A 26886-nucleotide genomic window follows, 5' to 3' on the forward strand; every position below is an offset into this window, starting at 1 on the left:
TTTGGTCAGTAGATGTGACAATAGATAGGAAAGTGACTAACTTTAAACTTGATTGTGGATCCAAAGTGACAATTGTTAGTGACAAAACACCTTGGCTTAAGGAGTGTAACCTCACAAAGGCAGATAGTGACTTCCGAGGAACAGGGGAAGTGAATCCAAAGTGACAATTGTTAGTGACAAAACACCTTGGCTTAAGGAGTGTAACCTCACAAAGGCAGATAGTGACTTCCGAGGACCAGGGGAAGTGAACCTCAATCACCTTATTAAAGGAAAAATCGTAGATGCTGTACTTGAATTAGGTGGTAGGAGACATATAGAAAATGTGTATGTTATGACAGGTCAGAGTAATAATCTTTTGTCGAAATCAGCTATAGAAGCTCTGAAACTCCTTAAACCTGCTAAAGAGGTGTATAACATAGACAAGGCAGTGAACTTCAAGGAAGAATTTCCCAAGCTCTTCAACGGACTGGGGTTACTCAAATCTACATACAGAATTTCTTTGCACGAAGATGCTACTCCTCATTGCCTGTATACCCCAAGACGGGTACCCCATCCTCTGCTACCAAAAGTAAAGAAGAAACTACAGTCCATGGTCCACCAAAAAGTCATTTCCCCTGTAACTGTACCTACAGAGTGGTGCTCAGGGATGGTTAACGTTGTTAAACCCAATGGTGATGTGAGAATTTGTGTGGATCTGACACCTCTGAATAAAGCCGTGAAGAGGGAAGTACACCCTATGGCCAGTGTAGACAAGAATCTTGCCAAGTTAAGAGGTAGTAAAGTTTTTACGAAACTTGATGCCAACTCTGGATTCTGGCAGATACCACTTGATGAAGAATCAAGGTTGCTGACAACCTTTGTGACTCCATTTGGGCGTTATTGCTTTAATCGTTTGCCTTTCGGCATTAGCTCCGCCCCAGAAATCTTCCAAAGGACCATGTCTACCATACTGGAAGGTTTGGAAGGAGTTGTTTGCCACATGGATGATATCCTCATCCATGGGCCCACACAGGAGATTCATGACAATCGAGTTCGAGAAGTGTTATGTCGACTACAGGGAGCAGGAATCACCCTAAACGACAAATGCGAGTTTTCAAAAGGACACATGAAATTCCTGGGCCACATCATTTCAGAGAAAGGCATTGAAGCAGATCCAGGAAAAACCAAAGCTGTCCAAGATTTCCGACCAAGGAATGTAACTGAACTGCAAAGGTTCAACGGTATGGTAAATCAGCTTGCCAAGTTCATTCCTGACCTAGCCAATGTAAATGAACCACTTCGCCAGCTTCTAAGGAAGAGTCAGCAATGGTTCTGGGACCAACCACAAGAAACTGCATTTCAAACAATTAAGAAGAAACTTGTCCACAGAGATCCTAGCCCATTATGACCCAAACAAGAAATGTATTATTGCTGCAGATGCTTGTCAAGACGGCCTTGGCGCTGTTCTTATACAAATGGATGACACAGGGCACCGTCGTCCTATTGCTTATGCTTCAAGATCACTCAGTGACACTGAGAAGAGGTATGCAGTTATTGAAAAAGAGGCTTTAGCAGCTACTTGGGCTTGTGAAAAGTTTAAGGACTACATTTTAGGAACAGTTTTCAAGCTTGAGACAGATCACCGCCCTTTAGTGCCTTTGCTCTCAGGTACTGATTTGTCAAAACTTCCGTCTAGAATTCTTCGCTTTCGTCTTCGACTAGCAAGATATTCATCAGAAGTGACATATGTACAAGGCGTTCATCAGAACACAGCTGATGCTTTATCACGTGCTCCTACAAGTCTTCCTACAAAAGCTGATCTAGAGCTTATAGAAGAAGTAGAAGAAAGTCAAGAGGGTAATTTTAAAGCAGCTCAACAAGCAGATGCCATCTGCAAACAAGTACAAGCTTATTGTCTTGATGGGTGGCCTTCAATAATGCCTTCTCAGCCACTCTTGAAACCCTATTGGGAGAAAAAACAGCATTTGACAGTCAACCAAGGACTACTAATGTTCAACAACTGTATTGTTGTTCCAACCTCTCTACAGCTAGAAATTCTCAATGCTTTACATGAAGGTCATTTAGGAATTACTAAGTGCCAAGGACGAGCAAGTTACTCAGTTTGGTGGCCTCTCATCACAAAGCAGATAGAATCTATGGTTAACAAGTGCCATATTTGTGCTAAGCTACGACCTGAACCAAAGGAATCTCTCTTACCAATGTCCTTTCCAGGCAAACCTTGGAGCCAAATTGGTACAGATCTGTTTGAATTAGAGGGTAAGTCATACATCATTGCAGTTGATTATTCCAGCCGATGGTTTGAGTTCAGAGAACTGAAAAATACCACAACAATTGCAGTCACAACAGCTCTGGCAGATATTTTCTCTATACATGGAATTCCTGAAACTGTTGTATCCGACAATGGACCTCAGTACTCCAGCCATGAGTTCAAAGAATTTGCCAAGTGTTGGGGGTTTACCCATGTTACGTCATCACCCCTACACCCACAGGCAAATGGGGAGGCAGAACGGGCAGTCCAGACAGCTAAAAACATCCTTAAAAAGAATGCTAACCCTTACTTAGGACTACTTGCTTATCGTTCAGCTCCACTCAGAAATGGTTTGACCCCAAGTGAAATACTGATGAGTAGAAAAATCAGAAAGTTGCCAGTACTCCCTGATACATTGATACCAAAGGGATATAACCAAGATGACTTACTAGAAAAAGAGGAACTCTATAGAGAGAAATACTCTAAGAACTACAACAACCACCATCGTATCCAGACATTGCCAGCTCTTCAAGCAGGTGATAAAGTATACATACGAGACCAAGAACGTTATGGAGAAGTAACACAGAGACAGACTCAACCGAGATCATACAAAGTCCTGACAGATGCAGGCTCCACAATAAGAAGGAACCAACACTCTCTCATACACACAGGTGAACACAGTAAATTGCCTAACAATGAATCCAAAGAAGGGACTCCCACCCTGCTCGGTTCTTCTGATGATTTCATATATGTCAGTGATATTCCTAAAGGTGCATCTGCATCTATTGTTTGTCCTAGTACTAAACCTAGTGTACCTAGTCCATCATAAACCAAAGTTAGAAGGTCCGGCAGAGTGTCTAAACCCAATGTACGACCTGAAATGATTTATTATTGACTGTGTATGTACCACAAGTACAGTATCTAGTTTGATATGTCATCAATATGCTTTCTTTTGCAGCTTATTAGGGAATTAGTAAACTGTTATTTGCTAATAAGTTTATTTAGAGATTTTATAAACTTGAGGAGGGGTGTTGTATTATTGCTTTGCATAACATTCTTATTACCATTGCTATTGCGCATGTCGATGTTCATGCTTAATGTTTATGTTGGTAAACCTTACATAACAATAATAAAGAGTGTACGAGCTTCCACGCATCTTAATAACCCGACAACGTTTTTTCGATTTTACGTTTGAACTGACTGTAAAAAAAAAAAAAAAAAATTGAGGGAATTTTTTAGTTTAGCGCACTCTCCGTAGTTCAAACGATACTTACGCATGATGCTGCGTCCATTGTTTACATGGCACAAATGACAGACTGAACATGCCTTGCCTCCTCCTCCTCCTCCTCCACCATCTCAATTTATGTTGGTTGAATTTAATTAATTTGAAATTTGTTATCATTTTACAATGTTATGTGTATAATTAATGATTTAGGGGTGTTTTATAAGATACGGTAATAGAATTTACGGATGTATGGTACAGTAACAACTTACGTTCATTTTCAACTTACGTTCGGCCGTTCGGAACATAACTAAAACGTAAGTTGAGGAGCGTCTGTACTCGAAATGGGAAGAAATGATAAGTGATGTCCCGGAAGGTTCGGTGCTGGCTCCAATCATGTTTGCCATATATATAAATGACATGGATGAAGGAGTGGATTGTCACATGAATTTCTTCGCAGATAGCACAAAAATACTAAAAAAAGTAAGAACAGAGGAGGATTGTGAATCGTTACAGTCAGACCTGGACAAATCTGGAAATGGACTCAAAAGTGGAAAGTGAACTTCAATATTAAGAAATGTAGTATAATGGAGTTTGTAAAAAGTAAAAACAGAATATCAAAAAATGATAAAATTGATGAAGAAGAAATCAAAATAATGAACTTGGAAAGAGACCTTGGAGTAATAAGCAGCAAAGACACGACACCAGACAAACATATCAACAAAATAGTTGGAGAAACCTTCAACCTATTAAGGTCAATGAAAGTGGCATTTGACTATTTGGATGAAAAAATTATTAAAAAAAAATATTAATTAATAAGACCAAAACTGGAATACGCAGCAACACTATGGACACCCAGTACTAAAGAGAATATAAAGAAATTAGAAAGAGTACAGAAAGCAATGACAAAGTTGGCACCAGCTCTTTCCAAATTAACATATGAACAAAGATTATCCAAATTGGAATTACCAACACTGGAGCAGAGAAGAGAAAGAGGAGATCTACTGACTATCTATAGAATCATGAAAGGAATAGAAATCCTTGATAGAAATGATTTATTAAAATGGGACAATGGAAAAACAAGAGGACACAAAAAGAAACTCAAAAAAGGATAACTATAGAAGAGATCTGAAAAAAAAAATAGTTATCTGGAATAATTTAGATAAAAAGACAGTGTGTGCAAACACTATTTAAGATTTTAAGAAAAAACTTGATGGTGAAAGATACAAAGACTGATCACCACAAGCTTAGCTCCCTTGCCATATAATATAACTAGGTAAATACAGCTTGTGGACCGACACACCACTGTCTAATTTCTTCAATAACTCCACTTTTTGCACAACTGAGGGACATTCGCTTTTTCTTAGCAGCTTGACCACATCTACCACCCACTAATGGTCACTTAAGACATTTTCAGCTAATAATGTGAAGAGATCACATAAAAATAAGCCAGTGTCCATGAGAGACGTTCCTCACAGAATTTAAATCTGATAAACACAGTCCTGCCAGATTTTCCTGATAAAATTTCCCTAGCTGCACACTCAAAATTTTCCTGTTTGGCTCAGAATTCCCCTATCTACTGTAGAAAATAGCACACTATTAACAGGTTTAATCCTGGGAAAATTTCCCCAAGTTAATCTTGAAAATAGTTAACAATATTTCCCTGTGCAAGTCAGAATTTCCCTAACTTTATCTGGCAGCACTGTGGTAAACCGCACCACTGTTATGATACAATATATTGATGGTGTACTGCATATATTTCATTTTGGTTCCAGATTATATAAAGAAGCACTGAAGAGTCCACTCAATCAACAGGATGTGGGAAAGGCCTACCACAGATACCTTCGCCCCCTCATGAAATCCAATCTGTAAACAAAACTTCTAGGAAGAAGATGCAGCACAACAAATGATTGCACTAAAGGCAGTATCACAAATGCATGCATTACCCCTGTTGTGTTTACAGTAGTTTAGCAAGTGTGTGGATTCATAAGACTGTGCCACCTGATTCAAAAGAATTATAGAGATTAAATGGTGACAAGGTTCTTGAGTGTAGAAGCTTGCAAAATAACTTTATTTTTGGCTATCATCAGTTGAATCTTGGCACTATGAGATAGCTGGAGAATTTTGTAGTTTAAAGGCTGATATTGTGAAGTAAGAGCAGCACAATAGATAGGGCAATGTGAATTTTATATCAGGTCTGCAAAACAACAGTAACTATTTGATGAGCTCTTAGCCAAAATGTGCTTATGTGATACTAGTAAAAAGGTAGCTGTTCCCTTGCCATTGTATTTATGTTTGAATGTGGGCAAGTTCATTGTGTTAAGACTATTTTGAAAGCAACTTTTGGGGCTCACATTTGCACACCATAACAAAGGATAGTCATATTTTCATAAAGCTTGTGCTTGTCATCCCTTTCTTACCAAGAGTCTCATGGAGTATAGTAAGCCAGCCTCATGATAGACAGTAAAAAGTACTATTAGGTATGTAAGGGGTTATTCCAGAGATGGTTAACATCTTTACAGAAAGGCTGCCATGGAATTGAAGAAAATAGCCTAAGAGCCAGAAAAAATGGTAAATAATGAATGGTATAAGATGGAGTTATACACTGTACAGTCTAATCTTTTAAAACATAGATAAAGAATCCAAGCTGCAAATACATAAAAGAACTTGTGTTTATCAGCCAGTCAGATGTTTTTTCTTTGTAAAAATGGGTCTTCAGTATTATGAATACTGTAAAGCAAGGTTATTTTGTAATTGATTTCAAATCTTATTTTAAGAGGAAGAAACACAGGTGCACAACATTAAAGATGATTGAGTTGTTGAGATGACGAACACTTATTTTTTGATAAATTGTGTTGCTTTATTGGTCATCATGAAATGGGTGAGTCTGATCTTTTCTACATGCTTAGCTTCTTCACTTTGTGAATAAAGACTAATTAATTGAAAAAGAAAGAAAGAAAGAAAAAATATTTTTATATAATTTCTATACTACATTTTACTTCAGAAATCCATTTGGATGTAACACACTTAGATATTATCACTAGTTTGAATGAGGCATTAGGTTCAACCCATAGAAAAGTAGATTAAATATGTACTAGGCAATTTTATCCTCATTGATAATATATTGTCAAGGGTAGCTGGTCCTTACTCAGGAAGCTGCATTTGCACCAGTTCGTAGCCACAGAGGACACCTTAGATACTGCCTAACAAGGGATCAATCTCACTTTATGAACTTTGCCCAACTTTTTTCTGGCATCTTAAAGAAAAAAAATTACTATTCTAATTGTGTATGACGTCTTTTATTTGTGGTTTACACAGGTTTATGAATTTTATGAATTAGAAATTAGGTCAATCACTTAATATCTAATTACCATTCATATGATTGTGTTGTGCTAATCTTGCTTTACAGTATAGTTTTTATTATAAGTTTTATGGATATTTAAAACATATTGGTTAGACAGGCATTGCATAGATTATATGATTATATAGAATTGTTTTTAATGTTTTTGTTATTTTGTATTTTTTAAATCTTACTTGAGGTCATAGAAGCCTTGTCCAATTTTTGTTAAATGTGTACATAAGTTATAAAGAACATCATTCTAATGGAACCCTAAACATTTTCATCAGTCTCATTAAAATATGGTATATACCTAAAGCTTTTTCCCCCATCTAAGGAGGTGCCAAATCAAAGCACACATCCCATCATAATAAATAAAACCCCTTCAGCCACCTTTTCCACTTTAGTACCATGGGTAGGAAGGGTTTTCATGACTCCTGTCACACTTCCTAATTTAAAAGCAATGTAGCAAAATAGTGAAGAATGTAGATTATCGTCTAATACAATAGGAGTGCAGTGGGCCAAGTGGACTAGGATGCCATCATTGGGCAATGAAAATCAGAGATAGTTCAAATATGCGAGTCATCTTGAGTCATCAGCAAAGGCATACAGTCTTAAATCCCTGAACTCAGACATAGGCTTTCAAGCCTAGCCACCTCATAGAGTAGGTAATGGCTGAAATACTATGAAAAAATGTAATATAGAATAGAGAATGATGACTGTGATGGTGTTTACCCAGTTGACGTGCCTTGAAGAACTGAGGAGGGTTTTGTCATTGTACTATTGTTATGTTAGTTTAATCAACTGTTGATTCAAGTTCCAGTAAGTGGAAAACCCACAGCCTCATAATGGCTGACAATGGTCCTCGGTCCACCCCCACAGATCTCTAGAAGAAATTTTAGACTGTTTTGTATTAGTGTGGGACTGTTTCTATGTCATCGATTGAAAGTGGTAGTGGGAGGGGAGTGGTTGCTGGCGGTAAGCTCTCAATAGGTATAAAAGTTTAGAAAATACAGTTAAAGTTGATAGAGAATCTTGAGCCCGGCCCAGAGACCAGGTGTCAGCCCCCTGGGGTTGCACCTCATGATGGAGGTGAGGATGTTGTCTGGTCCTGAAAATGGGCAGATTTCCTGTCCACCCTGCAGCACTACCACAGGCAAAAACCCACCATTATTTCCTTGTTATATTATAGTGGCTGCAGTGTTAGGAAAACTATACAGTTTGGATGCTAGGTTCTTTGTAGATGTGAGTGTATTATGTATTAGAGTTTTGGCATTCCTTCCATAAAAGTTTAGATTAATCACAGGAAATCTTTGGATGATGAATGTTGTAGGAAAGATGCTGTGTGGTATTTCCATTTTAAACCCAGTAACACAGGATTTTATAGATTTTGACTTTCCACTTAATGTTGTTCAGCTTTAGGGGCAGTGGAATGCAATCTGAGGAAGGGGTCATGTTTTATCCCAGTAGTTCTTTTCAGTATAGGGTCTTCTATCAACCCTTTGGTTAAATAAAACTGTGTGATGATGGTTAGAACAAATCAGTAAAGGATGAACCTTTTTCAAGGGATTGATGCTTGTCAATAGTATTAGGTGTTGGATGCAGCTGCAATATATGGTTAGAAAATTTATCTTTAATAATCAAAGTCTGTTCCTCTGTTGGCACAAATAAATGTATAAGTACAGTCAACCTAAAGTTCTATCACCACCTTACTTAATACTACCAATGAGAACCTCAAGAGAGGACACTATATGATCATAAATTGATAATTTACTTTTGCCATATATACTATAATATTCAAGAGTTGATATATATATTTATTGGTAGTGAAAGTGGGAAGGTGAACAGATTTTTTGATTGGCTGCACTTGGTGTAAATATATTTTTCATACAGCTAGGGACAAAATTCTTCCATTTATGATTATGATTTTCAACATCATTTCATACTCAGTTACACATGGAATATGTTTGGTTAGCATCTAGGATGCATTCATTTCTCATAGCTCACCATACTAAGATTCATGTGGTTTGATAAAAAACAATGGATATGCTAAAGTTGTACACCATCAAGACAGAGTAGTGACTGCCATTGTTTTAAATTGCCTCAGAATTTGGATAGTGGTAGGGAATACTGGGAGATGAGCAGAATAGTGGTTGAATGTATGTATAAGAAGGTACATTGGTAGACATCCATAAATGTAATCTACTCGTTAGTTTGTATGTATAACCAGATTGTTGTTAGATTGAGTTAGTGGATGGTTGCAAGTTAGACTATTACTGGGGAGTGTGGTGGCTAAGTAGACAAGGATGCCAGCATGTGCAGGTGAGAAGCTAGATGGATATTGGTTCAAGCTCTGCTTGAGTCAATGCAAGACAGCATTAAGGGCATGCAGTCTTAAGTCCCCAATCTCTAACAAAGGTGCCCATGCCTAGTTGCCTCATAAACAAAAGAGCTGAAAAGGTGAAAAAGAGGTCACTGTTACATAAATAGGTATATTGAGCTAGATTACTGTAGTTTGATTTTGCAACAGTGACTTAGCTAGATTTGGCTACATTTGACTAAATCCACATTTTATATCACTTGAATTACAACTTGAATTATGTTTAGGAAACTCTGTGACTCATTTCAGCATTTTAAATCCCTCCAAATCAGTTGTTGCCTTGAATTTTGCTGACTAGAAACACAGCTCCATAGCAGGTGATAGTGGACCTCAGACCCCATAGATTTTATAGGAAGAAACTTTTGACTCATGTGTGCAATATATTATTCTGAGACTGATCTTATGTCACCAGTTAAAAGTAGAAATTGAGCATTTGTGAACTGACAGCTCCCCTTGTATTCAGAGGTGGAGGAAATACAGATGAAGTTGGAGGGACCAATATGGGTACCTGCATGTTGTGGTCCTGCAAGATGGACAGCAAAGCTGTCCATTTTCAGAACCCTAGAACCCCTCACCTCCATTAGAAGGGGTTGACACTCTGTCTCTGGATTGGGACTGGCATTTCTCTTTGTCAACTTTGGCAATATTTCAAACACTTTTTCACACATGGAGAGTGACAACTGGTGACTGCTCTCCTCTCTCTCCAACTTCAGCCAGTAAAATAGAAACCATCCCACAGTAATAGAATGCACACAGCAGTCCAAAATTACTTCCCAGAGAGCTCTGTCAAAGGTTCTGAGGACTGTTGCCAGTTACTGTAGGGCTGCAGGTTTTCTACTTGGTAATCAAAGCAATTATTGATAGATTGAGTGAAAGAAGTGAGAAAGTTGACTTGGTCTAAAGATTGGTGGCAGGGAAATGACTCCCTGACATCCCTCTTGTAGAACCACCTCATGCATGTACCTGTTGTAAATCCCTTAACAAAGAACATATATATGCCAAAAGTTCTTTCCCCTTTATAAAGGGGTACCTGAGTCAGAGTACACACCAATTTTATCCTCATTGAAACCCATTTAATGCCCCTTCCATCTTCGCACCTTGTAGATGAAGGGTCATCCCTCTCTACTGCTACACTACCTAGGTCATGGCCATTGCAATGAAGCAGAGAACTTCCACAGCAGGGCCTGATGGCCAGAGCTCATATATCTCCATTGCACAAAATAGTATGTAACAAGGGGTAAGACTCCAACAAAATGTGGCCACAGCAAGCTGTGAAAAGCTGGGTTATAAAATTTTGGCTATGTATTTATGAATACTATAGTTATCAGAATATTTCATTATTAATGTCAAGGTATGTCTAATGTTGTCACACATCACCTGTGCCATTATATGGGTGGTCCAATATGTTTTTAGTGCAATGAGAGAACCCCTTGCCCATTAAACATTTTGAAAACTTGTCTGAGGAAGTTCACTGATCAGTCATTGATTGGGACCAGGTTAACTTGAGTTCTGGCCCTCTGTCATCCAGCATTGACAGCTTAGAGGAAAATGTAATTTTTGCCATGCATGTTCAAGTTGACATGTACCCTCAGACATGCAACTAATTGACAGTCGAAGTATTCTTAAGAAGGAAATATTACAGCGAAAAATTAGTTTTAATAACCCAGATAGGAAAGTTGATGTTCTAACTTGCAGTTATCATGAAAGTCAGTCTTGAAAATTACTACCTGTGGATGTGCTGTGGCTTGATGCATTGCTTCTAACCCATGGCACATACCAGTGAGTTTATATTACCTGAAAATGCACATTAATTTTCAGAGATCATAAAGAAAGTATAATACTGATGGTGCTTGTTTGTTGAATAAAAGCCATTATATGGGTGTGACTAGCAGACCTTCAGAAAATGACATATGCAATATGTAATCTAGTACTAGGTAAATATTATTTTGCAAGAACTGTGTATACATATATATATATATATATATATATATATATATATATATATATATACAGTGTATATGTTGGGTATATCTTTTGATATTGTGATGTAACAAGGAAGGTCTTCTTAATGAAGAAGCTTTGTGATTGGGGTATGCCAGGATTTTGTCATAGACGTAATACCTGTAAGGTGTATAGTAATGCATAATTCAAGATATTATTTTCATAGATTTTGTTGTTCCTAAGTTATCTGATTTTGAGGAATATGATTGTAATATGTTTTAAAGTATTAAATAACATACTTTCAAAGAAACTTGTTTCTATTTTATTACAAATCAGAATGATGAGATCAGTGATAGTTGTATGTGCTAATAAAATTTTCAGTCATTTGTTGACATGAGTTTCATATATATCCAATGGCTTTTTCCCCCATACAGGGGAGGTAGTCAAAGTTAAAGGCATAAATCAATCCCCCCCATTTCATACACACATACTCCACTCCCTCTTTTTTTGGCTCCTCCTGGATGACAGGTCATCCCTGCATCTTGCCTCTGTCTTGGGTCAGAAGCAATGCAGCAAGACACACATCCACAGCAAGGCCCCTTCACTTAATCAATGATCCCACTCTCTGTCCCCTCATGCAGAAAAAAAGAAGACATTTCCTTTCCCTTTTACCCCATCCATCCATCTTATCCTGGTTGCCCCCTCATGTTCACTCCCTCCACCTCTGCCTTCCACACACCTTTTACTAATCTTTCCTCACTCATTCTTTCCATGTTTCCAAACCACCCTAAACATTTTTCATCAACCATATCTCCCAACTCCCTTTCTACCCTCACTCTCCTTCTCAACTCGTTTCTCACTCTACCCAGCCTAGTAACCCCTACCATACTTCTCAGGCATTTCATCTCAAACACATTTAAGTTCTTTCTTCCTCTCTTATATTCCATATTTCTGCCCCATACAGTGCTGTTGGCACAATGACTCCTTCATACAGTTTCCTCTTAGCATACATTCCCAAATGTCTATTTCTCATTACACTTTTTAATCCACCAAGGCATTTACTTGCTTCTCTCAATCTACATTCTACCTCTATCTCCACTCCTCCCTCTCCTGCCACATGCACCCCTAAGTATCTAAAACTGTCCATTTCCTCCAGCCTCTCTCCTACAATATTCACTTCCAATTTGCTCTCTTCTTCTCTCGTACATCTCATCATTTTACTTTTACCCACATTTACCTTCAACTTCCTTCTTTTGCATACCTTCACAAACTCAGTTAATCCCTCTGATCCTGCTACAAGTGGTGTCGTCAACAAACAACTGGCTTATCTCCCATTTTTCTTCATTTTCTTTAACCATCTCCAATTCCCTGCTCATTACCCTTGCATTTACCTCTCACCACCTATCCATGTATAAATTGAACAGCCAAGGTGACATAACACATCCCTGGTGTGTTATGTTCCCTTGGCTGTTCAATTTATGCATGGATGGAGTGGTGTGAGAGTTAAACGCAAGGGTAACTGGAAACCTGTAGTCCTAAAACAGACAGCAGTTGCCCTCAACCCCTCCCATAATTTTTTTCAGGGTAGTCAATCATTCTGTTGCTCCTGATCTTTCTTGCAGAAGACCAGAATCCTTCAGGTAACCCGTAACTGCCGCTGTGTAGGACAATAAGTCATTCAGGGAAGATGTATTGTGTTGTTGTCCAGGGTTTGTTAGTGTGGGGTATTGTAGTATGAGGTATTCTGTGTCTTCTGTATGGTGATTGTATCTGGGGCAGTTTGAATATGTGGCCAGGTTTAGAATTAGAAATGGAGAGAGTTAGTGGTTTGTGGTAAAGGTGGGACTTCGCCAGGGATGTTTCATGTCACCATGGCTGTTCAATTTGTACATGGATGGGGTGGTGTGAGGTAAATGCAAGGATAATGGGTCAGGGATTGGAGATTGTTAAAGAAAATGAAGAAAAAGGGAGATAAGCCAGTTATTGTTTGATGACAACACTGCACAGATCAGAGGAGGGATTAAGAAAGTGATAGTTTGGGAAGGTGTCCGAAAGAAGGAAGTTGAAAGATAAATATGGGTAAATGTAAGGTGATGAGATGTACATGGGGAGAGGATGGCAGCAAATTGGAAGTGAGTATTAAGGGGGAGAGACAGGAGGAAGTGGGTAGCTTTGGGTACTTGGGGGGAAGTGTGGTTGAAGGGGTGGGGGTAGAGTGTGGATTAGGAGAGGCAGATGGGTGCTTTGGTGGATTGGAGAGTGGTGAGATGTAGACGATTGGAAGTGATGCTGGGAGGTGGTTGTGTGTGTGTGTGTGGTGGGGGGGTGATGGCAGCACTCTGTGTGGTGGAGGCATGGAATGTGGGACAGGAGGGGTGAGGAGTTTGGATGTATTTGAGATTGGGTGCCAGAGGGGTATGGTGGGGGTTGTTTGGCTGGGTGGAGTTGGGGTGGAGGGAGAAGGGAGTGTTGGGATGGCTTGGGCACGGGGAGATTGGTGGAAGAGGTGTGGAGGGCAGGGGGTTGGGGGGAGGGGAGGTGATGGAAATACTTGGTGGCAGTATTCCTTTGCCCCTACCACAGGGTAGGTAGGCGAAAAAAGGAAATGAATATTCAGAGAAATGGTACAGGACATTAACAAGGGGTTGGGGGACAGCATAACGGAGGGACAGTCGTAGTGTCATCATTTCTCTATGTACAAAGTTATTATAGTAAATTTTAATAAGCTTGGAATCAACTTAAAAATTGGGACATTTTAATACTCCTAGGAGTGGGACAAACACAAAAAAACAGGACATTACTGTGATGTTTAAAACAGAGAGAGAGAGAGAGAGAAATGTTCAAGAACTGGATTCTGATGATTACCTTGGCTTGAGAAAGTTAATAATGTTAATTGGTGTGAGGTAACATGAATAGCTATATTTCAATGTGAATTTATTGTACTAAAATATACAGGAAACAAATACATAAAAAGTACATGGCAGAGACAAAGTATAATGACTTTATCTGGTATCTTCCAGTCATTTTGTTTACAACTTCCCGTCAGAAAACTAAGGGTAGGAATTCTCCTTTCCAGTTTGATTAGAGCTTTAAACCAATATAAGAATTAAATTTCGAAGCACTAATGGGAACTGATGGAATTGATCATACCTTCCGATGTGGCTAATGAAAGAGAGAAACAATGCTACCAAGCGATTTTGCTTAGCTAGGAAAGGAAAACTCTTTTCCTTAGAGGGATGTTGCCGTCAACGTGTTACACTAGGATAGAATTAAAATCTGCACGAGCTGCTGCTATATCGTCAACAAAAAGAATGAAATGTTTCAGGCGCAGCTTCATTTTTTTCAGCAGATGCTACGTGCGATCTACGAATATGTTCAAATTAAATTAGCAGAGGCTTCCTTTTTGTGTAATTATTTTGAATTGTTGATCTATTACTTTCAGCTCTCAAAAGTATATTTCTTATTTCTAAATTGTTGATATCTTATTTCACCAACAATTTAGGTGAAATATTTTACATGTGACCCAAGTGCGACGCCATGAAGAACCTGATGAGACTTAGATTAAATCGCCAGCGATAACAAGGAACCTGGTGAAAGGTTTGATCGATCTGAGGAAGTGGCGGAGGAACTAGAGGATTTGGTAGAACTGATGTCGACGCTATCTCGATGGACGGACACGCACGCGCGAGCGCACACACACACACATACACACACACACACACACACGCGCGCGCGCGCGCCTTTTTACTTCCCAAAAGAACGAATTCATCCTCTTTAAATATTCAATCGTGGCTAACATCAGACAATTTTGTTCACCTCAGGTTGTGTTGTACATTGATGGCGATTACTTACCAGCGCCTCTATCCTAATGGACCATAACGGACGGTTATCGAGAAAGGTTTTTAGGGGCCGTGGGTAGGAGAAAGTTATCTTCAAAAGATTTATTCTGTCTAGTGCTAGACGATCTTATTCAGCTTGGAGGTGATCTCTGGGAGTTAGAGGGATATGATAGTTCCATACTCCTTCAAATACCCATCCCATTTATTTTTGTCTGCACCCCTTAAGAAAAAAAAAAAAAACATAGCCACCGAGAATACTTGGGAGAAATTCTTTCAGATGGAACGAATGTTTATTTGTTTATCTAATTTAATTTTTCGATTTATCTAATTTATTTATTTATCCTTATCTAATAATTTCTACTTATTCAATTATCTATTCATATAATCATTAATTTTAATTATTCATTTATTCTGTCTATCGCTAGACGAATAATCTTGGGCGATTTTATTCAGTCGAAAGATCCCTCACTGAGCAGCAGCAAAATTAAAGTGTTCTCTACAAGAAAGTAATGCACTATCAAGGACCGTTAGACAAACATACACTTCTCATTCCAGCTTCGGTCAGCTTTTCGTCAATAAATTATATTTTCTTAAGCACTAAAGCGTCACAGAAATATCAATTTCTGATGTCAGGACAGATCTGTTAAAAAAACGTATTTACAAAATTGAAACCTATTCCTCATTCTCTCTCTCTCTCTCTCTCTCTCTCTCTCTCTCTCTCTCTCTCTCTCTCTCTCGGTCTTAGTTCGTTGTCTTGGTCATCTTCCTAAGTTCCCGTCGAAGAAGCTTTCCTGTGGGGTTCTTCGGAAGTTCGGAGACAAATCGGACCCCGCCAGCGAGCTGCTTGTGGGGCGCCACGCGGTCGGAAACGAAGGACATGATGTCCTTGGGGTCGACGCCCTTGGCCCTGGGGACAACGAAGGCCATTGGGACCTCACCACACCTCTCGTCCTCAAGGCCCACGACGCCCACGTCGCCTACAGATGGGTGCTGGAGTAGGATCTCCTCGAGTTCGGATGGTGAAACCTGATGGAAGAAGGAAGGACTAGATGAGACAGGGGAAACCAAAGGGAGAAATCTTCTGGAAGAAAACGGATGAAGATTAGTATGTGACACAGGAGAAGAAAAAATGAAGTTCAAAGAAATCTGGAGGCTAGGAGGCAGCACGACCTAACTGTATACTCTCCAGTGTCTCCCGCGACGCCACACCATTCATCGACCTTGGGCGCTTTCCAGCGCATTCCTCGACAGTTTTAAGATTTTCACGTTTTAAAGTGTCTCACAGTTCTTCAGGGTCCTCGAGAGAGTCAAATATACTTCAAACCGATTAGAGATTGCTACCGCATATCCCCGGGTTTCTCGAAATGAAACCCAGGTGGGTTACATCTCGAGATTCTCCTGGATTTGATACGTAGTCTAAGTGTTGCGACCACAAGCCTGTGATCGGTCCTAAAGAATTCAGCACTTCGATAAAACCTGCAGTTCTGTAGGATCTCCCAACGAGTGCTAACAAGTATCTGATCGATCTCCTTAACCACTCCTCCGGCATTACTGTACCATGTCCATCCGTGTGGCTCTCGTCTCTGGAACCTGGAACCAGCAGTCCTCACTCTTTTGGGCTTTGCAAAGTTCAGAAGGAGAGACCTGTTGATGTTTCTAGTTCCAGAACCATGGGAGCCAATACGTACTCTGTCGGTGCCAATAACTGCATTGAAGTAACCCAGAACAATAAACGTGTCTCGTGGAGGGCACTGGTTAATTACAGATTCAAACTTGGCATGGAATATCTCCTTCTCTTCAAGGTTATATCTCCCAGTGGGAGCATATAGTGCAATAAGAGAGATGAAGCCCAAAGTGTGCTTCAGCCTCACCAGCATCATGCATTCATCAACAACCGGAGTAATCCTTTGTGTTAGATAAGAAGAAATGGAATAAATGATATCCATATATTTCGATCACGGACTGATCCTCTTCAGTGGAATACAGAGTAGTGGAGCAAAAGGCATATCTTATATACAGAGAAAGAAGAAGGAACATGGGAAGGGCTCAAGTGGCGTCTAATGCTTTACGGGGTTCTTGTTGAATTTTACGAATGTGTTACGACATTAATTTGTAGTTAACCGGAGTAATCTTTACAATGGCTCACAGTAGTCGGCTAGTTATGCCTACAGCTAGTTATGCCTACAGCTAGTTATGCCTACAGCTACTCCCGCGAAGTGGGTCCCATCGGTTCGACCCGATCAGAAATAGGTGTAACCCTCACTACTGATCTCGCCGTTGCCTGGTCTTCTCATGTCTGAGAGAGCCACTATATTCACTCTAAGTTTCCTGAGCTACGCCGATTGAAAGTGTAGCCAGTCGTTTTGGGAGAGAGAATGTTCTTTTCAATGTTCCAGAGGCCCTCACGGAGAATCTGCCGGAGGTTCACTCCGGCTCTGATTCGACGCTCTGGTGCCTCATTTGCAACACCCTGGCACCCCGTACAGCTGTTTTGGTAATGCTGATGGGGATAGATTGCAAGCCCATCCCCACTATATGTTTCCAGTATGGTTGTCATGGACATATACCCTCTTCACTCCGGGGCACATCGCACGTCTGGCAGCATTAGCTGCCCGACGTGCGATGTTGCGTCATAATAATCGCATTATAAAAAAATAAAGTCAGTGCTCAATCGTTCGTTCTCTTTCACCCGTGTATTTTGATAACCATAGAAAATTGATGAAGCCAGTTTAGAGAGAATGGAAATTACGTAGGTACGACTACAATAAATATAATCAAGATGGCGACGTCGGCATCAACGAGTACCCACTTGCTCCTCATGCCGATTACGTAGGCGTCACCGTATGGAAGTGGATACCTTTGATTTGCTCTCCCACGCCCCCATCCACCACCGAGTCCAATGAGGGGAGACTAGGGTCTGGTTATACATATTGATCCAATAGTCGCAGGTGTTATGGGAGAGTATACGCACCCTATACCTTGACACTAGGGAATGACAGCCGCGCACCGTGCATTGTCGGCCCGGGAGGTAGTTGCTTGACTCAGGGCGTGCCTGACCCATATATTCAAGTCAATCAGCCCAGCCGATTTGCCTCTCCAAGCCAAGAGTCCCCCTCCCCCTCATCCTCGACTGAATGGAAGCCCAGAAAGGCGTGTTGCTAGTCCTAGGTGGGCACCTCAGTGCAACTACGGCACTGAGGCATCACTCAGCCTCCAAGACTCCCGTCTCCAGGCTCTGCAGAGATGCCATGCACGACAAACATGTAGGTTAGTAACCCATATCAGGGTTGCATAGCCATTGACTCAGAGTTTATCTCCCCCTTTGATGGTTTTCTTTTTCTTCCATCTGGGTGCTCAACACACCCTCCTTTCTGGTGGGTCACCAGTGGAGGGAACCGGTTTAATAGCCGACAATCCGACAATGCGGCAGGTAGTACTGGGTGACGTGGTACCAGTGGAAGGACAGCCGCCTCACCTAACTCATGGAATAGCTTAAAAGATAATCTATCCCAAACTGGAACAATCCATCAGTCTAAATATTCTTATTGGAAAATAAGGATACAAACTAAGTTGGACCTAAACATGAATTTGAGGCGAGGTATGCTAATTGGAGTGTAAGAAATAGGATCACACGAGTGTAACTTGCTCTTTTCCTGTATACAGTACTTCAATTACGTAAAATACACACACACACACACACACACACACACACACACACACACACACACACACACACACACACACACACACACACACACACACACACACACACACACACACACACACACACACACAAAACTTGAAAGATATAGTGAGGTGAAGACCAACCTGTAGACCCTTGACTTTGATGAGTTCCTTGATGCGGTCAACGATCTGGAAGTATCCTTGATCATCATAGATTGCCACGTCTCCTGTTCGGAGCCACCCGTCCTCGTCGATGGTCTCAGCCGTTGCCTTCGGGTTGTTGTGGTAGCCGGTCATCATCTGAAGGAGGGAGAACATGCCAGTTTACTCAATTGCGATGACTACTTCTCTTCAGGTGACTCAAATCGCTGTAATGAAAATGTCGATTTAAACCAGTGATTACTAATTTGTTCGCACATATCCCCTAGCTTTTAAGAAATACCAGTCTTTAGCCTCCTGAAAGCCACTTCAGTAATGAATAAGACTGTTTAGAATCTACAAAATACCACTAGTTGTGGACCCGCAGGGACCTTTGGATCCTGGTTTGAGAACCACTGATTTAGACAGTCAGAAATAATTCCCTTCTGGGTTCGTCCCAAAACCGAGGAGAATTATTTGGCCTTTGCCAAAATCACATCAGTCGTTGGCGCAACATTCTTGATTAAATACGCACAATAACATCAAGAAGAATAACATGAAATATTCATTTTGTGAAATTTGAAAAACAAAAACAAAAAAACAATGTGGTTGCTCCTATCTGAAAGGGGACAGAGGACAGACAGGTATTATATTGCTCAGTGTGCTGGGGAAGGTGACCATATATTGCTGATGAAGGTTCACTCAACCAGAGGAAATGGTGTTACCGATATTTATGCCGAAGGCTTGAGATTCGAATCTTCTGTTTTCTTAAACCTTCTATTTTGCTTGTGCGGCTGTGAGGCATGAACAGTGAATGATACTCTAAAGAGGCGTCTTGACGTCTTTGGTACCAAGTGTTTTCGGAGAATAGTTGGGTATTATGTGAAACATGAACCCTGACTACAGAAATAACATCAAAGCTGCAGGCCTGTGAAATGCATATACTTCGTCTGATAATGGGCGTGACAAAGAGGGACTGCATCAGGAAAGAAAATATTAGAAAAACCCATGGTGTTGATCCCAGTATAACCAGAATAGAGAGGAATCAACTGCGTTGGTTCGGCCATATAAAAAGAATGGACGGCAGTAGGAAGGTGATACATATACTTGAATGGAAACCAAGAGGGGGACATCCAAGAAGAGGGGCTAGATGGGATTAAGGAAACTATAACGAGGACAGGATTAACACTGCAAGAATCGAAAATCTGAGCCAAGATCGAACTGCCTGGAGGTCATATGTTAGGAGGCTCACAATCGACAGAGCACAAGAGATCTAACGGGCATCTGGGTGAGCAGGTAAGCAAGTTGGGTATCGCTGATATCTCTGTATAAAATCGGTGACTGTTCTTTGAAACTCAGTCAGCGCCTGTTATCAGCATAATTTGTGAATTTAGATTTTGGGTATGTAAATATGTGGTTAATTTCCCTGATGATAATTCCACCCACAGGGCTGTATTCATTAGGGACTACCCATGGTGAAGGAGACGGAGAGGATGCCCACAGTCTCATGTCTGGAGCAAATTGACTGAGCCTACCGAGAACTGCTTGGATTGCGAAAGGTTGCTGCAAAGGGTCTTGGTCGGAGAAACCGTTGCAAACGAAATCGGTGTGTGAGTGAAGATACCTGACATCTGCCGAATGCATGATCTTGCTGATGGTATCTATATATTCAGTGGCCATAATGAAGAATATCCTTACCTCAAGTCGTGAACTTACTACAGATGAATACCTAACCAAAACTCAGGAACAAAGGTCTCGAATCTCACCGTAGGGGAGTATACGCAGAGCTCACCCTCCATCCCTGAGGGGAGAGCTTTTCCAGTCGTTAGGTCGACCACTTTAGCCTTGACGTTGCCGATGACTTTGCCACACCATCCGAGGCGCTCTCCTCCTGCTGGGGTCATGTGCGAACATAACGACTCTGTCATTCCGAAACCTAAGGAAAAAGAAGAAGACGTCATGTGGTACGTAGCCCGCGACAAACTGGTTTGTGGTATTGAAAAGGATAACAGTAGATTATACAAGGTTACAAGCCGACGGGAGACCTTTTGGTCCAAAGCGAGGTCGAATAAAGATGCATATATAACCAGCTAAGTAAAGAATTTAATGAATAAGCAAGTAAGTAATTAAATGTGTTAAGTGACAGATATATGTGTGGATATATGAAGGGATAAATGAATCACTGGTGGTCCCGGGAAAGTAGCCAAGGCCGGTTCAATCCATAAATCATACAGTGAAAAGATTTTGTGTATGTTGGAAAACTCCTCTCAGTCCCTCTTATGCCGTTTTTTTTTTTTTTTTTAGTAGAATGCCCAGTCCTATCCCAGTCCCGTTTTTTGTCACCTTCTACGACTCAACAGGGAATTCTCGGTGGCCATATTCTTTCTCCCCTACCACTGGGTTCAGCGAAAAAGGAAATGAATATTCAGAGAAGTGGTACAGGACAGTAACAAGAGTGGGGGAACAGCATAACGGAGGGACAGTCGCAGTATAATAAAGTATCATAGTTTCTCTATGAATAGAGATTTCCTCTATCGCAGACAGAATGGTGACCCGTTATCTAGGAAGAGCCAAGAAAAGAGGGAGGGGAGGAGTTGTGAATGGGTGTGGAGTATGTGGGGATGAAATGGGTGGGAGTGGATTTATGCTTTTGACTTAGGCCACCTCCCTTGTGATGGGGAAATAGCTGTTGGTATATGTATGTATGTATGTATGTATGTATGTATGTATGTATGTATGTGTGAATGTATGTATGTATGTATGTATGTATGTGTGAATGTATGTATGTATGTATGTATGTATGTATGTACATATGTATGTATGTGTGTATGTATGTATGTACAGTATGTATGTATAGACAAATGAATGGATAATTTATTGGAATAGATGTATCAATGTAGAGAATATGAAATGAACATATAAATAAACATAGAAATAAGCAAAAAGATAAACGAATACACAAATGCATATAACAAAGAATGAAGGTATGTCGTTCAAGTGTTCAGCTAAATATCAAGCCTTACAGCTATATTGCATGCATTCATCTCTGTAGTACATTCGCAGCGTCATCATACCATCGTTACAAATTATCAGTAAACGTAAAGTCCATGAGAGAGTGTCCTATTTGGACTCAAATTTGGAGAGAGAGAGAGAAAATGAAACTCTTAATCCTAAGAGGAAACAGTATTCGAAATCAGAATCTTAATGAATAGGAATAAAGAAAAGGAAGAATAAAAAGAAGAAGAAGAAGAAGAAGGAGAAGAAGAAGAAAGACTATGAGCAAAAAAAAAAAAAAGAAAATCTTGTAACTTTGAGAAGAAAAAGAAAAAGCAAAGATAAAGAAGAAGGCTAAGACAATGAGCAAAATAATTAAATAAATAAATAAGGAAAAGAAAGAATGAAAAAAAGAAGAATAAATGAAAGAAAAATGAGTTGAATAAATTGAAAGAGAATTTTTGAAATCGAAATATATTATTGTTCCGTACCTTCTTGGAAGAAGATGGGATTGGGCGCCTTCTCCTTCAAAATTTGAGCTGAAGCTGCTGGCGTGGCCGCTGCGCCGCACATAACCGTCTTAAGGCTCGTGAGGTCTTCGGGAGCCACCGCTGGCGACGCAGCCATGAAGTTGAGCAAGGGAGGAACGAGTTGCAGGACGGAGATCTGTGGGCAGAGATGAAGTCTTGACTTAGAAGTTTTATTTTCTTCAGTACGGTAGCAGGTTTGTTTGTTTAGTTATTTGTCTATCCGTCTGTTTTTACTTGGGGCTGAGGGGTAGACTTAAATTTCCCTTCGCTGCTGCTGACGATTAGAACAGACTGGCGGCGACCAGGTTAACAAAGAATGGTACTACCCCGGACGTAATGGGTTCATCGTGACTAGATGTAACAGAGTGGCACATAACTGAACAAAATCTCCTGGCAGCAGCCAAACTAATTCAAAAGTGCCACCCAGTACAAGAGGGATGAAAGGGTGAAGCATCAGAATATTCAAGTATTATTCTCGGTCGTCGCCAGATTATTTTATTCATCTGTAGGGTTAGATGCTGACCTTCAAAGGGGTACTTTGATGATCCCACTGTCACTACCATGGAACTTTGATCCAACGTTTCCCCTTCGTTTCCTCCTTCCCCTTTTCCTTAAAACCCTTCCAAAACACCTCCCCCCCATTTCTCGTTCCCTCCCTCCTCCCCCGCGCCAACCCTTTATTTAATTTTGTTATTTTATTATTATTTTTTGTTTTCGTGGTTTGTGGGGCTGGTACCCCCCCGGACCTCAACCGTACACCTCCTCCTTCAGTTCAAGCTACCATCCTCACCCTGTGCTCCTTCAGGTTCTTGACGTACAGCTGAGGTTCGAACTTGGGCACTGTGACGACTTTGGCGCCCGACCGAAGTCCTGCGGCCATGATGACAAGCATCCCGTAGATGTGGTAGAAGGGCAGGAGGCCCATCAGCACCTCCTGGTGGTCTCCTGTAGGATGAAGAACAAACGGTAGATATAGAATTATACTGTATGTGCATATATATATAATATATATATATATATATATATATATATATATATATATACATACGTATATATGTATATATATATATATATATCATATTATATTACATATGTATGTTTGTATGTATGCGTTTATGTATGTTCATATGTATATGTGTATGTATATGTACATTCATATATATATATATATCAAGCCGTTTGTGTGTGTGTGTGTGTGTGTGTGTGTGCGTGTGTGCTTCTGTGAGTGTGCGTATCTTGTTATATAGAAAGAATGAAGCAGAAGAATGACTTCCTTTGCTTATACTAACAGTGGAAGTTACTCACCCAAGGCTTCTTCCATGGAACTGGTTTTCGATTTGAGGAACATCTCCATGTTGGTGGAGACGCTTAGATGAGAGAGAGCCACGCCCTTAGGAGCTCCTGTAGTGCCACTCGAGTACGGTAGGAGGCTTGGGGCGTTAACGTCGATCTGAAGGACGACCACGAAAGGGAGAGTGTTGGTGACATGGCCAGGTACCTCTTTTTTTTTTTTTTTTTTTTTTTTTTGTGTGAACAGCAATCTATTGTATTCAGTTAGAGGGGCATCACCGTAGCACTGGAGTTCGGGTCATCTCCCTCTAGAATCTATTTTGTCTCAAGTGTTCCTTTTATATGAATAAAATAGTCTAGTGGTATCCAGAATATGGGCTATGAAGAATCATTGCGTCAGAGGGATTATAGAGATTCATTCCCATTTGGTACAAATTTCGAAGTCTATCTATCCTAGTTGGAGATCCTCTTCACTAATGTTGCTGAATATTTGATTCACAATTCTCAAGTTCTAAGAATTTAAATTTCTTGTTTATGATAATGTGAATCTTGCTAATACTGTAATTCTGGTGGATAACATACTATTTCTTCTTTACTGAAGATACCGATATAAGTTTCGTAGCCCATCAAACGTGGTTGGAGATTCTGTTTACTAATGTTGCTGAGGGTTTGATTCGTAATCCTCAAGTTCCAATAATTTACTTTTTTGTTTATAATAATGTGTGCATATCACCAAAATTGTGATTTTAATGGATTATAATATTCATTCTCTGATAAGTATCTTCCAAGTTCTAACCATCAGAATGAATTCAACCTCTACACCCACCGGTCGGGTTGCATACAACATGACCCAACTGAAAAGGAAAAAGACACTTACCTCGACAGGATCGGCAAAGGGGATGTTGGGGTCGGCTATGATTTCGAGGAGGTTCGGGTGCCCGTGGGAAGAGGGACCCGTCACCACGACGCTGCAGGGACTCCCGTGCAGGCGAAGGGCAGCATCTGCCACGCCCTCGAGGAGCGGGTGGCATATGACCATCCTTGCGCCGCTGTCGGACAATTGACGGGATACTTCTTCTGCAGGAGGAGGAACATTGTTGGGTTACAGAGGGTGTTTTGTTTTCCGGAAGAGTTCGACTGATTCATTTCGGGTAATTCACAGTAATAGACGATAACAAAGTCATGTAAGAGAAACTCCTTAATTCTCCGAAGACCCTTAGTACCAAAAACGTCCAGACGCCTCATGATATCAGCATTTAAAGGCCGTGTCTCACAGCCGTACAGAAAGGAAGGCAGTACAAGCAACTTGAAGATTTGGATCTCAAGCCTTCTGTGCAAGTATCAACAACTCTATATACTCTGATTGAGCGTGCCCATAACACCATGGGCATCGCAAATTCTTTAAAGATGTCCCTCACATGTTTTTATGCACTACATTACCAAGATATATGAAACTGCCCAAGCCATCATTGTCCTCTCCATATGCATTAACAGAGTGAACTGTGTCATCTAGTAATACCATCAAACACCTGATACATCTGTCTTGGTCCAGGAGATAATTCCAGCTATCTCACGTCCTTGGTCAACAACTCAGGTTGCAACCAGGACCTCCAACAAATTCGCAAGAAATGCGCGCTTGCGTGGGCACATACACACATATATATGTGTGTGTGTATACGTTTGTATGTATGTATATGTATATGTATATAACATGTACAAAAACTTCATCGACAAACTTTGGGAATATATCTGTCACCGAAAGCGAACCCACTTTATTCTGCAGCGAAGTGTTAACCATGTTTTGAAAAGAGTGTGGCAGCCCAAGTCTGTACACTTTGCAGCCAACCGAACATCAACGCCCCTTTCCTCATCATACAAAATATATCTCTGCCTTATCATGTCCATAATCCATCGAATAACTGATGGGGAAGGGAGAGAGAAGGTGCAGGCGGGGGTGGCTCGTCAGTATTTGGTTGGCTGCAAAGTGTATTGACTTGGACTACTAAACTGTCTTTAAAAATCATGTTCTTACATTTTTCTAAATAGTAAAGAATAACAATAATAATAAGTGAATAAATGAATAAATAGATGAAAAATATTTTTCCTTAGGGGAATACTGTATAACCACGAAGTTTGCTAGTGAAGTTTGAGTGCATGCTATACTCGTATATATGAAGTATAGGGAGAGGAAACAAGAAGTGGAGTTTCTGTAGGGAAGAGGCCAAACGCAGAGTATGGGAGTCCAGTATATTTGACGTTTCGCCCAGCAGGGCTTCTTCAGAAATAACATCGATGAAAAACATTTTACTCCTTATATAGCCCGAGCCTTGCGGGGAGAAACAAACTCAGGTTACAACCATTGGCAATTTTAATTACAAGTAACAAGCAATTTGCGCAAATTGTGTGTACACCATTTTAATGTTTGTTTCTCCCCGCAAGGCTCGGGCTATATAAGGAGTAAAATGTTTTTCATCGATGTTATTTCTGAAGAAGCCCTGCTGGGCGAAACGTAAAATATATTGGACTCCCATACTCTGCGTTTGGCCTCTTCCCTACAGAGCTGTTGCAGTCATTGCTGCTTTTACTCAAGTGGAGTTTCGTTTGACCTTTGGGTCTTACCTGGTGTGAAGCTGCTGCTGACGGTAGTGACCACCGTTCCCGCCATGATGGCACCGTAGAAAGCGATGGGGTACTCGGGGGTGTTAGGGCTGAAGAGGGCTACCGTCTCCCCGGGCCCGATACCCATGCGCGCAAGGGCACCGGCGAAGCGGGAGACGGAATCGCGGAGTTGGGCAAAGGTGTAACTACGACCAGTGATAGAGCACTCCTGATGGGTGGGAAATGCATAAATACTTACATATATGCATACTTATGCGTGTATGTATGTACATGTATATGTACAAATATGTAAATATGCAGCACATGTATTTAGAAAAAGAGAACTAATGTTTAGTCAGATGACTCAAAATTGGAAAGATTCGATGTTAGAAACATGAGAGAGTTATATCTACATAGCATGTAGGTATAGTATGTGGCAGAGTTTTGAAAGAGGAAAAGTAGGGAGGAAAGAGGCTTTGATTTTGGGAAAATAAAGTCACGTCGAGGAAACGGTGGTGATTGGAAATTAATACGTGGGTGTGGAGAGGGATTGAGAAAAAAAAAATGAAGCATACATAAGAGGCAACAGTTTACAAACAGTTATGAATAAATTCTTGACACTAATTTGCAGACGAATAACTAGCTGCTGTATTAACGAAGGCTTGGGGATAGTAACAAGAACTTT

The 26886-nt window shown here is 40.5% G+C and overlaps 2 protein-coding genes across 2 annotated transcripts in view; one reads left to right on the forward strand and one right to left on the reverse strand.

Moving 5' to 3' along the window:
• The window catches only part of ACOX1 (acyl-CoA oxidase 1), a 48015-nt gene extending 40896 nt beyond the window's left edge, over positions 1-7119 (forward strand). Inside the window, exon 14 of the mRNA XM_076205708.1 lies at positions 5246-7119. Within this exon, the coding sequence (XP_076061823.1) occupies positions 5246-5342 (97 nt within the window). The 3' untranslated portion in view covers positions 5343-7119. The remainder of the gene's footprint in view (positions 1-5245) is intronic.
• Positions 7120-9546: 2427 nt separating this feature from the next.
• The window catches only part of LOC143037462 (uncharacterized), a 21773-nt gene continuing 4433 nt past the window's right edge, over positions 9547-26886 (reverse strand). Inside the window, exons 3-10 of the mRNA XM_076205709.1 lie at positions 26223-26430; positions 24481-24680; positions 23619-23763; positions 23104-23258; positions 22275-22449; positions 20556-20725; positions 18796-18951; positions 9547-15993 (exon numbers count right to left, since the gene is read on the reverse strand). Of these exons, the coding sequence (XP_076061824.1) occupies positions 15709-15993; positions 18796-18951; positions 20556-20725; positions 22275-22449; positions 23104-23258; positions 23619-23763; positions 24481-24680; positions 26223-26430 (1494 nt within the window). The 3' untranslated portion in view covers positions 9547-15708. The remainder of the gene's footprint in view (positions 15994-18795; positions 18952-20555; positions 20726-22274; positions 22450-23103; positions 23259-23618; positions 23764-24480; positions 24681-26222; positions 26431-26886) is intronic.

The sequence above is a fragment of the Oratosquilla oratoria genome, chromosome 22 (genome assembly GCF_046742065.1).
Source record: "Oratosquilla oratoria isolate Oo_2021 chromosome 22, ASM4674206v1, whole genome shotgun sequence".
Taxonomy (NCBI): domain Eukaryota; kingdom Metazoa; phylum Arthropoda; class Malacostraca; order Stomatopoda; family Squillidae; genus Oratosquilla; species Oratosquilla oratoria.